At 37.0% G+C, this 15,674-nt stretch overlaps 1 protein-coding gene across 10 annotated transcripts in view; it reads left to right on the top strand.

Annotated features, from left to right (window-relative positions):
* Nucleotides 1-11,122, top strand: part of VTA1 (vesicle trafficking 1) — a 39,671-nt gene extending 28,549 nt beyond the window's left edge. For 5 of the 10 annotated variants that reach the window (XM_080616232.1, XM_080616231.1, XM_080616229.1 and 2 more), the window contains 3 exons: nt 886-966; nt 4,156-4,236; nt 8,062-11,122. In XM_080616232.1, coding sequence (XP_080472358.1) covers nt 886-966; nt 4,156-4,236; nt 8,062-8,207 — 308 coding nt within the window. In that variant the 3' untranslated portion in view covers nt 8,208-11,122. Of the gene's footprint in view, nt 1-885; nt 967-4,155; nt 4,237-7,699; nt 7,780-8,061 lie in introns of all 10 variants that reach the window. The other 5 variants (XM_080616236.1, XM_080616235.1, XM_080616230.1 and 2 more) reach the window with 3 other exon arrangements.
* The last annotated feature ends 4,552 nt before the right edge of the window (nt 11,123-15,674 follow it).

The raw sequence follows: 15,674 nt of genomic DNA, 5'->3' as shown, positions 1-15,674 counted from the left end.
TTCTGAACATACTGCAAAAATGTAGGTTTGGATCAGTGCAAATGAGAGTATCTGAAATGTGAATGCAAATACAGGAATGCTTCCCAACATAAAGTTCTGTTTCTTATTCTAGCATCACCATTTCTCTTTTACATATGGCTAGCTTTTTGACTCTTACCAATTGTTTTCAAAGTAATTAGGAAGGAGACAGTTTTAAGTGTGAGATGGCAGGCATGATACTTTAAAAATAATGGAGGATCTGATATTAAAAGGCAAAATTTAAAGTTCAACTATAAAAGTTACTCTTATCCAGCAGGTGTTCCTCACTACTCTAGGGTAACAAGTATCTTTTGGACTAGGCTTTTCCTGGTTTTTTAATTAAATTTCTGTGAAAAACTGTACTGATAGAATCCGTGATAGCCTATAAATACTTCTGTATTAATTTATAAAACATAGTCTGAACTGAGGTTTTGAAATTATGTTTTAGAAGAGTATGTAGTGACAGGAAAGGGGGAATGGTTTTAAGCTGAAAAGGGTAGATTTAGGGTAGAAAAGTCTTTCTTGGGAGAGTGGTGAGGCACTGGCACAGGTTGCCCAGAGAAGTTGTGGCTGCCCCATCCCTGGAAGTGTTCAAGGCCAAGTTGGATGGAGCTTTAAGCAACCTGGTTGAGTGGAAGGTATCCCTGCCCATGGCAGGGGGTTGGAACTAGGTGATCTTTAAGGTCCCTTCTAACCCAAACCATTCTGTGATTCTATGAATTTTCAGAATTGGGAAGCTATCAGTTGCTTAATTTAAAAATCATTGAGTAATTAGCTTTACCTTTTCTGTTTTCATATTATGCCTGCTTACTTTTAAAGTCTATAAATAAAAATAATCCAAGACCAATTTTTTGTATTGATTTGCAGGAGTGACAAGTAACACCATTCAGCCTTCTCCTCAGAATATTCCACTGGTCGATCCTTCCCTTTACAGTGCTCAGTCTGCAGGTAAGGTGTTTTGTATTGTCTGTACAAGCAGTGTGCTGTGTCCTGTGTGTTTCCCATATGCTGAAGGAAAAAGTTTGAGAAATAATGTCATCGTTACCCGAACACTACTAATTCAGAAATTTTAAAGAGAATCAACCTCATCTAAATACCGTGTTACTCAGAGTTTAATGCTTATGAAAGCTTTGCTACAGTGTATGATTAATGTTGCCTGTCTGACTTTTTCAAACCAATGAGCTAGCACTGTATTAGGCTTTATTTATATTGTTGCTTGTCAGGTGAGGTTCTCATATACTTAACAAAGCCTATATTCCTGATGGCATTGCTAAATTATATTTTTGGTAATTAATACACGTTCCCTTTACTCTAAAATTTCTTCTTCAGGGTCAGTAAGTTATTTTTTCAGTTCATTAAATAACCACAACATTCCAGTGGGGTTTTTTATCGCAGCATAATTGTTACGTGCACATGTTGATTATAAGTAATACCTGTATTAAATGAAATAATTAAGAAGGTACTACTAATGATGCTATTTTGACATACCATTTAATCAAGGCTTTGATCTTCTAAAACGACAACTGTCTTTGATGTTAAAATCACTAATGAGCTATATTACATGTATGTTATGTCTGCTTATATATATCATGCTTTGAAGTACGCACATAAATGCTAACCTTAGAGAAACCATGGGCTGTGAAAGAGTGGTGACTGAAAATAAAGTTGAAATCATCCTAGATCCTAATCTGTTCACATTCTGCCCTATAGTTTTTCGTCACCACAGAAATCTGATAATATATGTAGAGGTTTTAAGTTCCAGAACTAAATACGGTCAAATATTGACTGTTATGACTACTGAGTTTAGATAGTTACATTCTTGTATGTCATAGTTGACAAATATTTAGTTGGATATTTGAGTTTATTATGTTGATGAAGAGTCTGTGAAAAATACAAGCTTTTTGATACAGTGGAATGCTATAATAGGAATTCAGTATTTGGCTTGTTTTCAGAGTGCCATCATAAGAATGCTTAAGGATGTGTCCGGTTTAATATATTAGGAAGCCGTTTGTGTAGAACATGTCTTAAAAATTAAAGTCATAAAATTACCTTTAATAGAGACACATTAATCATTGCTATTCTCTTGAAGAACTAAAGGCACATCCTACTGTTTGTCTGGCATATTACTGTAATGTCTCATGTGACAGTTAACTAGTTGTATTGAAAACAGTACCTCAGTACCTGTAGCTGAACCATTTAAACTTGGTGATAGTTTTTTGAGTCTTGAGGGAAGTTGTGAGGGTTTTGGTAGCTCCTCAACAAAAACAGCTGAAGGCTTTACTTAAGCTTTACCATAGTAACTGCTAGTTGGAAAGCAAGTTTTGTGTTGTTTGTCAACAAAGCTTTCATATTTAACCATCTTGTCATGATCTGCTAGATAGTAATTTTAATAGGTTTTTGGGTAACTACTCTGAAAATTGTACTTGTCAGTGTTCCTTGTTTTCAGTGTTTAATTCTAGTTGTCAAAAATATCATAATTTTGATTTAAACTTTAATTCTTCTCAAGTATTAGAAGTTCATCATTCAGTAGCTGGATAGTATCACTGCATTGCTCCTTCTGGCCACTTACCTGCTTTAATAGGTACATAAATATAAATAAAAAGAAATTGAGTGAATTAAGATACCCTGTGTTTGTGAATTTGTAGTAACTACTGTCATGAAAATAAGAGGTTAAGACCATTGCTAAGCATAGTGATGAACCTCTAATTTGATCTGAGAATTTGCATGACTGCCTTCTTCTGCACATCTGTTGTATCACTACAAGTTTGGATCTTGTAACAGCTTAAAGTGCCCCATCCGTGGTAGTGTTCAAAGCCAGGCTGTATGGGGCTTTGAGCAGCCTGGTCTAGTGGAAGTTGTCCCTGCCTATGGCAGGAGGTTTGGAGCTAAATGATCTTTAAGGTCCTTTCTGACCCAAACCATTCCACGATTCTGTGATTCTTACGAGTCTATGATTCTAACAAGGAAGTTTTGCAAAAGTGCACCCAAAGAGGTGATACAGCTCATACAGATCCTCAGTTTTGAAAGCTTAGAAAATATACTGTCAGTTATGGAGGAGTTTGAGAAGACATAAGGGATATCTCAGCAGAGATACAGTAACAGTTTTCTTCGGATGCATAGAATTAAGAAGCTTGAGATAAATGGAAAGTGTTTGACCTTGCCTGTTACTATCCTGTCATCACCCAAAGCATCCACCCTTCAGCTGTACATGTAAGAGTAACAGCAGGTGTCATACTTCTTGTGCTACTGAGGAGTCCTTTAAACGCCAACAGTACTCTGTTGATAGTAGCTTTGTTCCCTGACCTGTAAGTAGATTTAGAAATGCCTGTATCTCACAACAGATGTATTAAACTGTGGGATGAGGAGCCCTTCCCAGTTCCTGAGTTGCAATAGATATGTTCAGGCTAGATCCTGGCTGCTGCATATTGAGGGTAGACTTCAGTATGCACCATTCCCCTGGAACTGAAGTTTCCTTTGGGTGGGAAGAAGGGATAAGTTTTTCTCTCCGATAGCTACATAAAGCTAGCACAGTGCGTAGTAGAACTGCTCCGCGGTTTGGACACTAATGTCTGTGTCTATACTAATAAATTACACATGCCTGTAAAAACACTTGAGAACAGCTGGCACAAAACCACTCACATCCATACTGTTAAACTTTTAAACCTTCTAAACAAGGTAGTTTGTGAAGGCTGCCAATATTGAATGGTTTCTAGCCTGCTCTGACCGCAAGTCATGCCCAGGAATTGTTTGGGAAAGTGCTAGTTTGCACGGGCCAAAACCATACTGGTAGCTGTTCCAGCAGTTTGAAGGTGTAGGCAGTCAACTTTGAGTGCTGAGACACGTTCCCTGGCACTGTTGAATGTACAAGCATAGGCATAGCCAAAAAGGATATTCCACATATTCCTGCAAGGCTCTTTCTGGTAGTACTATCAAATGTATATTTTTAAAATAAATTACATATTTTATTTCCATCCCATAATGTAGGAAAAGCAATTTGATTAATGATATTATGAGAGAGAAGCTTTTGGTGGAGAAGACTGGAGTATTTTATCAAAAGAAAATTAAGCTAAAGTAACAGTATTCCTTTGATTTTAGTCAGCATGAGTCCTTCAATAATTGTCCTGTTCTATCGAACAGGTTTTGAACTTTTAACATTGACTTTTGAGAGCGTCAAAGCTTATGCACTGAAGCATCGGTTAACGTCTCTGACAACAGAAGGTAGAGCTACACAGTGACTTTGTACAATGTGTGTGTGCACTTCTCTGGTGTAGTTTGCTTTAAAAATTTATTACCTCTAGATTTTACTAACGCTAAATGCATTCATGGTTGTGCTACACATAGTTTTTATAAAATCATCTTACATTACTGTATGCTCCCTTCCACAGATGGCATAGCGTAGAGAAACCATTTGTCCATTCTAGGTGCATGTATAATAATGTTTGATTTTTCTACACACGAAGTAGAAATAATAATTTGACATTTTATGTGTTTTCATGATCTTAAGGAAAAAAGTCTTTGAGGATTTCTATTTCAAATATCTTAAGTGCTTTAATGGGAAAAAAGAGCATCTTGTTTCAAAAATAATTTGTGTTACCTTTGCCATCACTGTCTTTATGCACCTGGTTGCATTATTAAAATTTTGCTAAATCCACTCCTTTGTATTTGGGCAACTTCATAAAAAGGAAAAACATCTTGTAGATAGAAAAGGATGCCAGGGTGAAGCAGATATCTCATGTAAAATACACACTATTTGCATTACAAACCTACTTTTTCCCCCCCCCCGCATGATTTTCACCATCTCTAGTGAAATTGCCTTTTGATTTTCACTCTCTTTTCTTCTTAAAGAATGATGCTTGTTGTTTATAGATTCCATATGTCTGTCACGTTTCAGTAATAAATATAACTACAGTGCTGGTAATTTCTGATTAACACAAAAGCACATTTGTTTCAGGATAAATACAGTCTACTTTTTCCACCTCAGTGTTTTTGAGCTCTTTTAGAGTTCAGAATCACAGTATGGTTGAGTTTGGAAGAGAGCTCTGGAGGTCACCTGGTCCAACCCTTCTGCTCAACGAAGGGTCCTGTAAAATGAGTTGCTCAGGGCCATGTCCTTTGTGTCTCCCCCTGCCCCTGCTCTCTGCCCATGGTTTAATTTGCAGCACAGAAGGAAGTATGTTACTGTTAATATAAGAGCTGTCTTTTGAATCTCTCCAAGGATGGAGACTCCACAACCCCTCTATGCCAGTGCTTGGTTACCCTCACAGTAAAAAAAGTTGATTCCTGGTGTTCAGACAGGACCCTGCTGTGTTTCAGTTTGTTCCTACCACTTCTGGTCCTGTCACTGGGCACCACTAAAGAGAGCATGGCTCCGTCCTTTATGCACCCTCCCTTCAGGTATTTCTTTACATTGATGAGATCCCCCTAAGCCTTTTCTTCAGGCTGAACAATCCCAGTTCTCTCAGCCTCTCCTTGTATGAGAGGTGCTCCAGCCCCTTAATCATCTTTGTGGCCTTCATGGGACTCTCTCCAGGATGTCAGTCTCTCTTGTACTGGGGAACCCAGAATTGGACACAGTTTTCCAGGTTTGGTGTCACCAGCGCTGATCACCTCCCTGCACCTCCTGGCAACACTCTTCTTAATGCCCTTTAGCCCTCTTTGCTGCAAGGGCAGATGATTGGCTTGTGGACAAATTAGTGTCTACCAGGACCCCCCGGTCCTTTTCTGCAAAGCCACTTTGATTTTTTTCCAAAGCTGCTTAACCCTTAGAATATAGAATATGTAAATTGAAGCCAGTTACTAATTTAATGTGGTTATAACTTCGATGCAAGTACAGACAATATAGTTAAGTTTCACATTATTTTGAAAACTTAAGAAAACACAGAGCTATTTCTATTCTGCTTGTCCATTGTGAGGTGCTGACTTCAGTAGGAGCTGAGGCCGCTGCTGAGCACATCAAAAGATCAACACCCTTATTGTGTAAATTTTGGTTTATAAATTTAAAATTGTTAACTTGTTAACTTTTTTCCCCTCAAGTTATGTCATAATAGCATCTGAAGTAGATTTCATAATAAATAAGGCTTTATGCCAGGAAAACATTAATAGAGCTCATACTGCAAAAATAAGATTAGACTGGTGAATTTAGGCTTCCTTCCAATAAATTAGTTGAATACTGAGCTGATGCCTTGGCCAATTTTTAAAGAATGATTTTGTAGTTTCTTTTGGCATCATAGCATAAAGCCACTCTGAGGGGAACTTGGTCGTTTTAATTTCTTAAAGATGTTCAGTAATGTGGTTGCAGATTGACCCCAGCTGCTTTTAGTCTGTGACTTTATTTGGGTCAAAAAATAACCTAAGTGTGTGCTTGTGTTTATGCACTCCTTCACATATATTTGCTCGTATGTGTATGTATTTTAAGAGATTTAATGTGGCTTCACTTGTTCAGCAGTAAATTAATATACATTGCAATGATAATGAGACCACGAAGTTGTCATGTGCCTCAATACTCAACAGTAATTTTGTGCTCATATTTATTTATTGAAGGAGATTAAGTAGAATTCTAGAGTATCTTTTAAAAATTGATACTATTAATCTTAAGAGCACTCACCCTTCTGCTATTTACCAAGGTAGGGTTGTTTTGAAAACCAGCAAACTAGTCTAGGTTTTCCGTTTTGTTTGCTCAAAAGCTTTTCTTAAATAATAAGATTGGAAAAAGGAAAAGCAAATATAATAGACATTTTTCTGATAAGAACTGAGATTTTTTAGTGAACATTCTCACAGTATTGCTAACAGCTTTATTTTGGAAGAAAGGGATCCAGCTAACTGAAATTGTGACATAAAAAACATGGATTTAAGTATATTCATGTCCTTGCTTAAAATTAGGAAGCTGTAATTAGAGAGCTAAATCTTTGTTCAACCAATTTTCATATAAAATCTGTGGTGCTTTTTAAATGCATTTTTTCTTAATCTCTGAAATCTTTTCATTGCTTATAAAATGCTATGTGGGAAAAGTATTAAATAAGTACATATTTCTCTAGTATTGCATTAATTATTTATCTGTGTCCATAAAACCCAGTCTTTTATAAGTTAAATTGTTCTGAAAGAACATAAGTAAAGGTTTTTTAATCTATCTGTAGGTTATTGGAGTGCCATGGGATTAGCCTTGAAACTCCCAGTGAATTTGTGGGTGGTAAGAGGGACAGGAACATAACTGTGCTTTACTTTATGCACACATCAGTGATGCTGTTTGCATATTAAATCTTCTGCCAGTTACGGCATAAGTCCCCACTATGTTTTCTAGAAGACTGAGTGGATGTGTCTGAGCAGTACAGAATTCTCAGTGTTTTAACATAAGTCAAGAAAATATTCTGAGTAATAAGTAACAGTTAATTGTTTTATACTGTGAGGGGTTTTTTTGCTAGTGTTCTCTGGTAGTACAAAAATGGCCACATTTAATGAGATCAATTTTGGTTTCATTCATCTTACATAATGAAATTGAAAACATAAATATTACTTGATAAACAGAAATATAAAATGTACAAAACCAGAAACAGTGAGAAATGTTTCTGCATTTTGAATAGTTACTCCATTTCAGAAGGAACAGTTTCTAGCTGTGTTATTCCTGAAGAAGAGAGCAAAGTAATTATACTGTAAGCACAAAGCCCACTGTCCTTGTTTCTTGCAGGTACAAGATTGATTACAACTAACTTGTTGTTATAAAGCTCTCCTTTGCTGTCTTAGATGAAGAGCAGATCTTTCTCAAAGGTATTGACTTACTTTTGAAAGACACTGGGTCATACGAATACCAATGTGTAGAAAGATCCTCTTACATTTTTCAAAATGCCAGCAGCAAAGAAGTTAAACATTACATGAATGGAAAGAAAAGTGAACAGAAGAAACATCATAGCTTGGTCTTTGTAATATTACCACAAATATTACTGGTTTTCATAATATTACCGCACATGTAAGTAAAACACAGAAATTATGGAAAGGAAGCCTCAGTCAGATTTCCATTATAGTAACTTTGTAATGCTTATGTTTTTGCAGGGGAAGTCCGTTTGACTCCAGAGGACTTTGCCAGAGCTCAAAAATACTGCAAATATGCTGGCAGCGCTCTGCAATATGAAGATGTAAGCACTGCTGTACAGAATCTACAGAAGGCCCTGAAGTTACTGATTACTGGCAGAGAATGAAGCCTTTATCCAACAGATTCCTGTCTTTTGCCTAAAGAACTAACAGCTTATTACTGTACCTGTTAGGGGAGTGGAGTTATACAGAAGTTCTCAGTCCCATCACCCATAACAGTGAAATTACTGTTTCAGTGTCAGGTTAGCAATTAATGGTACAGTAGGTAACTCTGTTTTCATTTTACAAACTGTGGAGCTAGAAATATACGAATGCAGTGGCTTGACATAAGGAAAATACTAAAGAAAGTACTGTGAACACTGCTCAAGAGTTAGAATTCATCTTGCAATATTTAGATTTTTGGAATGGGAAAAAGCTGAAAATGTAAAAAACCTTGAGTATGAGAATGTTCTATTAAAATTCTTACTCTGATTTTATTATTTCAAACAGTTATTTAATAAGAATAGTAGCTTTAAAATGGTAGGTAAGATTAGTGCTTTCCTCCAGAAATGAGAGCATGTGGAAAGGCTGACAGATCCACAGTGGGAAGGACTTTTTTCTATACATACGTTATTTCGGTATCATCTAAGACATACGTCAAAGCTGAGGGAGATTTGAGGACATTTGTATTTCATTTTAAAACATGATGGTAAAAACATCTTTTGATACTTCAGAGAGAGTTATTATGATGGTGTTCCAAACCGAATCCCCACAACTGTTGGGATTGCTACATGTATTCTTGATACTGGTTCTTGCTCCTTTTGTGTGAACACTTAAAATTTTGTATATGTATGGGTAATTAAGAAAAAGTACTAATATTTATCAGAGATGATCCTGAAACCGCAGGCAAGGATTCTAAAACACCTGAACTTTTAGGGGAGATTTACTTTGTAGCTGTTCCATCTTTTAAGAAGCTAAAATAAAGGCATGTTCTTCAGCCATTAAAGCAGTATAAGTTCATCTCTGGTATTAGTGTCATAGAGCTTCTTATTTCCAGCTAATATTCTTCCTGTCTGCTTTGTTCTGGAGATTTTTTGGACTTGGAATTTAATTAAAATATCTTGGAAACCAAATTTGGAGTCTTTCTGAGGTCTGCACTTGCAATTACAGAGCTCTTGATTGTTAAAAATCCTTCTATGCTGTTTAAAAGAAAGAATAAGTAGTCTTTTAAATTGTGTGACATAATAATTGGGTACACCATAGTGCATGTCTAATTTATGTAATAATTTAATGACATGTTATCTGATCTTTCTTTCAAAGCTGCTGGATCAAATCCGTGTATTTGTAACTGCACTGTTTTGCAGTGCCTAAAGTAAGTCTGATAGTGAAAGTAAAAAGATGAGGAAAAAATCAAACATAAGCATACATTTAAATTTATCTGGTTGCATCCTCTTAAGACTGTAGAGTTTTTGACAGCAGGTTTGAAAAGAGTAGTATTAAATTTGTAAATATATGCTTAAGCTTTTTCGTTGACTGAGCTTTAATAGACAAAATGTCTGATATTGTTTGTGTATTGTTTGTGTTGGTTTCTGACATGGGATAGCATGCTAATCTGGACAGTGATTTGGGTTGGATTTTAGTTGTTTGGGGAAATTTAGAGCAAATCAGTCTGAACTTTTTTGACAGTAATATTGTACAGACATGAGCAATAAGCCTGTGTTTCGTATGGTGCTTCATGCAAGATAGATCACTCAGTTCAGTATCAAACTGAATTACTGTAAATTATTCCATGTATTGTCATGTTGCACTGTGATTGGAAGAGCTGCTTTTCAGTTGAAATAAGCATACAGAACACTGATCCATATAGAAATATATATATGTCATTGCTATAAGAAAAAGTCAGAGGTTGCTTTCATTTGGGGATCATACCAGTATTTGCTAATAGCAGCTTCAGTCCCCCACTACTTGAAGGAGGAAAGTCAGTTTTTCTGTTTCTATTTATAAAAGAATTCTATTAATTAAAAGAACCTTGAAGCTTTTGTATTACGTGGAAAAATAAGCAAGCTATGGTATAATACTGTATTATTTGAGGCTTTTCAATTAAAATTAATATTTTACTAGTGATCAAATGATATGAAATGGAAGTACGTAACTAAGAAGGTTGCAAACAAATATTTACATATTTCTTAAAGTGTCTAAAAGATTGTCTGTTGCCATCACTGCGTTGAACCTCTAGATTCCTCTAGGAAACGAGGGTATCATCAGTGAAAAAGCAGTAGGAATGAAAAAGCAAAAAGCAATTTTTTGAGTCATCATTTACAAATGCATAACCTCATCTTGCCTGGAAAAAAAATAAGTGTGATAATAAGTAAAAATGCTAACACAAAAGTTTTAGAATTTGTCAGAAAAGCTATCAGGACATTTTTTCTACACATAAATCAGGGTTTTGAAGATCTAGCATACAAAATTCTCATGAATTCTGGAATATTTAACATATAAAACATATCCTAATACTGACCTTCAGACCACAGTACCTGAATTAGCATATTGAGTTTAATTTTGCATAAAATTATTTTGCTCTGAGCATTTACTTTTTAATTAAGAATTTTTGTAACAGCCTGTCAAACTATGCTTGAAGCCATATTTCTAAGCTGCTAACATTTGATGCAACAGACTGAGTATTTCTCATCCTGATAAAACTGATGTCTTAAGTAAGTTATAGCAAAATGTTTCCATTCCAGTAAGTATAGCCTCTGGAACAGCTTTCAGTGTGGCAAGTAGCCCAAAAGTACAAACCAGTGTTGTGGAACAGTTGAAAAAGTGTAGATATTTGAGAATGTCAGGAAAATGTATGCAGATAGCCTGTAATTATTCCAAATTAGAATTTGTGGTAGGCACTGGAATTTATGTCCCCATTGTTAAATATTGTGTGAGCTTTTAAGTGTTGACTGATTCATTTTACAGCTGCTCTGAGTAATGAATTATCAACCCATAGCTCCTCTTAAACCAATTCCCAACACGTACAAGTACAGTATTAAATAAGTGAGAGTACAGTTTTTGTTGCGTGCTACAGTCAACAACTCTCTTCTTCACTATGATTGCCACCTACATCCTTGTTGGTTTTGCTCCTTTGGATTGTGAGTTCTCAATCTTCTCAGTCTTGCTTAAGAAAGGAGAAGGAAGTGTTTTCTGTCAGATACTCTACATTCTGGTTTGCTACTTATGTAAGCTAAAATTTTAGTTAAGCAAAAAATCTGTTCAATGTTTGTTCACAGAATCACAGAATCCCAAGGGTTGGAAGGGACCTCAAAAGATCATCTAGTCCAACCCCCCTGCAAGAGCAGGGTAACCTAGAGTACATCACACAGGAACTTGTCCAGCCGGGCCTTGAATATCTACAACGTAGGAGACTCCACAACCCCCCTGGGCAACATGTTCCAGTGCTCTGTCACTCTCACAGTCACAAAGTTTTTCCTGATGTTCACATGGAACCTCTTATGCTCCACTTTACACCCATTACCCCTTGTCCTATCACTGGACATCACTGAGAAAAGCCTAGCTCCATCATCCTGACACTCACCCTTTACATATTTGTAAACACTGATGAGGTCACCCCTCAGTCTCCTCCAAGCTAAAGAGACCCAGCTCCCTCAGCCTCTTCTCATAAGGGAGATGTTCCACTCATCTAATCATCTTTGATGGCTCTAATCATCTTTGTGGCTCTGCGCTGGACTCTTCCAAGCAATTCCCTGTCCTTCTTGAACTAAGGGACCCAGAACTGGACACAATATTCCAGATGCAGCCTCACCAAGGCAGAGTAGAGGGGGAGGAGAACCTCTCTTGACCTACTAACCACACCCTTTCTAATGCACCCTAGGATGCCATTGGCCTTCTTGGCCACAAGGGCACATTGCTGGCTCATGGTCATCCTCCTATCCACCAGGACCCCCAGGTCCCTTTCCCCTTCACTACTTTCCAGCAGGTCAACCCCCAACCTGTACTGGTACATGGGGTTGTTCCTCCCCAGATGCAAGACTCTACACTTGCCCTTGTTGAATTTCATCAAGTTTCTCCCCGCCCAACTCTCCAGCCTGTCCAGGTCTCGCTGGATGGCATGTCAGCCACTCCTCCCAGTTTAGTGTCATTAGCGAACTTGCTGATAGTACACTCAATTCCCTCATCCAGGTCGTTGATGAAAATATTAAACAGCACTGGTCCCAGCACCGACCCCTGAGGGACTCCACTAGTCACAGACCTCCAGCTAGATTCTGCCCCATTGACCACAACTCTCTGCCTTCTTCCTTTCAACCAGTTCTTGATCCACCTCACCACCTGATCATCAAGCCCACAGTTCCTTAGCTTATCTATGAGGATGCTGTGGGAGACAGTATCAAATGCCTTACTGAAATCAAGAAAAACCACGTCCACTGCTCTACCATCATCCATCCACCTAGTTACTTCCTCATAGAAGGCTATAAGGTTGGTCAAACATGACTTCCCCTTGGTAAAACCATGTTGGCTACTCTTAATGACCCCCTCATCCTTGATATGTCTAGAGATGGTGTCAAGAATAAGTTGTTCCATCACCTTTCCAGGGATGGAGGTAAGGCTGACCGGTCTATAATTACCCGGGTCCTCCTTCTTGCCCTTCTTATAGACTGGCGTGACATTTGCCATCCTCCAATCCTCAGGCACCTCTCCTGTTTCCCATGACTTACCAAAGATGATGGAGAGTGGCCTAGCAATGACCTCCGCCAGCTCCCTCAGCACTTAAAAGTTACTTAAAAGGCTTTTGGTATTATTTAATATTTGGCAGTTCTTTATATTTTCACCTCTCTGCAAGGAAAGTTCCATTTTATACTTAAGAATTCCTGCAAAAGTCTTTGAAAACTGTGTTGCAGAAGCTGGTCATAGTTTATGAAATGGTGGAGATATTTTTAAAATGTGCGCTAATTGGATATACTAATACTAGAACACTAAGAGGTGTAACACTAATACTAAAAGAACACCAGAGGTGTTCTTTTTAAATTGTTGCAGTCATTTTATGGAATTTTTAATGATGTCCTTTGTAAATGAATTTTCAGAAGTATAGACTTAAATATCATATTACAGAATGTAATTGTAGTAGTTGAAGCTATATAATATGAGAAATTAACAACAGAGAAACTTACTATCTGAAGTAGAATTAGGGGGTGGTGTGTGGGCAGACACATGTCTGTGCATTTTTAATATAATGCATGTAAATTCAATGCTGGGCTGTAAGAATGCCTTCCAAAAAGCGTAACTAGTGCCTTGTAAACAAGTATTGGTAAAATGTCAGATACAAATAAATAGATACTGTTGACAAATGTTGTTCCTAATGCTAAATTTTAAAAGTACTAGTATAGTGCCAAAAGTTAGCTTTTATTTGTGCAGTATTCCAAATGAATGATCTTTGATTTTCTCCTTTTTCATGTCAACAGTAAAATAGGAGCTAGTTACAAAAAGAATGAGAACACAGACTGAGAGGAAGTTAGTTGTACGAAAGATCAAAGATAATTTCTGTTATTGTAAAGTCTTCATGATAATGTCCTGATTGAGATTGGAAAGTGCCCTTGCTTATAAAGTATAATTACTGCTTTCTTTTAAAATGTCCTTTGTTGTGTGTGGCTTATAGAATTAGAGCCTGAGCCTGGATATCTGGATTAGGAGAACCGAAAGTTTGATTCCAAGATTCTAAACCACTTGTGCATCCTGATACTGACAGGAACTTCCTCACAGTCATCTCAGAGTACCTGTTTTTAGGTGTTGGAATTTTAACCAAGTTTGTTGGGAAAAGAAGCAGTGTTTTTTTCTTACTGCTTCACCAACTTTTAGTGCACAGCTGTAGCAACAAGAGAACTAGAGAAAACATGAATTTACCTTAGATATTTCACTGTCAGCAAGAAAAGACTATTATGTTGCCAGCAGAGTTCTTTTTGGCTTACAGGAATATTGGAACAGTCAGATCTTAGAGATTCTTCTGTATGTAATGTATGCCTACAGAATGTAATGCCCTCAATGATCTCAGAATAGGAACATGGTAAATAAGAACATTGAAAACAAACGAAGAGTGAAGACATATGCTGGGAGAGAAATCACATTCTCCACAGAATGGTAAGGAGGTACGAAATGATTGCAGAAGAAAGTAGAATACTCACAATCCCACATGGGATGGGAGCAGGGCAGTGACTGGTTAGGTTAGAGTTGTTGGCCGATTTCTGCAGAACTTTGACAGAGATGAGAAAGAAGCTTAACCTTAAGGCATAAGATTGCAGGAAGACAACAAAAACCCTCAAACACTTCTTTACTGCAAACCAGGGGAAATGTGAGTTACAGCACAGAAGAAAGTTGAAGAGTCTAGCTTTAAAGGAAAGAAAAAAATACAAGTAGATAGATTCTGAAAATGGAGTGGATCAGATCCTGTCATCCTTTGAACCTTTGTATTCATTAAAAATGTTATAGTTTTGGAAAACTTAGGAGACTGCATAGGTAATTGCATGATACCTGCAGAGAACTAGAGAGATTCATGCTTGTCCTTAAAATGCTTTCTCCTGATTTTGTGCTTTCCTACCTGTTCTGATTTACCTCCCCTTTTTCATTGTCTGTATTTAATCTCTGGTGTTCCTACAGCTGGAGAGAAGGTTGTTGTTGTGGAATACAATGCTAAGTATGACTGATAGCCCACATACTTAGACATTCTTGGGTAATTTGGGAAGATTAACAGGTCTTTTACCTGGTGTATGTGCTATGGAGAAAAATGTAGCTATTATACTTCCCTCCTAGGTTCAGAGACTCTTTGGCAGCAGTATGACTACAATATTTAAAGAAGAATATGTGGAAATAAACTCAGAGCCATATTCCCAGTTGGAAACCAACAAACAGATATCTAGAAGTTTGGAGACCTCCAGCTAAGCAGTTGGTGAAACTCAGTTTTTCCTTGCCTCGATTAACCCATCTCTAAAATGAGCTTAGGTTTAACACAGCTTAAATAGTCAGGATTTTTGTAATCAAGACAAGGGTTGATTTTTGTTCCCAAAATAAATAGTTTTTAGAAAGGCAGAGAAGGCATTAATATGTGCTGAGAAGATGTATAATAACAAGAATTTAAAAAAAATATATAGGAAAATTTAGCAGATAATGGTCAAGGATGAGAAGATCTGCAATACAGAGACACTGTAGATTTAAATCATGAAAAGCAGTTTGTACACAGTAATGTCTAATGCAAATCTTAAACTGTTGAGTGTATAAGTTCAGAGTTAGTGTTTTACAGCAGAACAACAAATAAAGCAATTGTATTGGGAGGGGGGAGGAGAGGAAGAAAGCTATCATCAACTTCAAACCTGTTAGTTTAACAACAAAATTAAGCAAAAGCTTATTTCAGATTGTGAACAAAAGACTTGAAGTTCAGAGATAGACATAATACCCTATAGTATGTTTTCTCTAAGCCCTTTTGTTATGCCCCTCACCCTGGGTGGTTTGTGACACTTCAGTTTTAGAAAGTGGATGCAATGAATTTAATTTACCTAGAAAAAAGTAATGCTTGACATAAGGCTCTAAAATACTTTGGTGGAAAT

This window comes from Psittacula echo, assembly GCF_963264785.1.
Source record: "Psittacula echo genome assembly, chromosome: 4".
Classification (NCBI taxonomy): Eukaryota; Metazoa; Chordata; class Aves; order Psittaciformes; family Psittacidae; genus Psittacula; species Psittacula echo.
The sequence above is the reverse complement of the archived record's forward strand: the minus strand, read 5'-3'. Positions and strand labels throughout refer to the sequence as shown.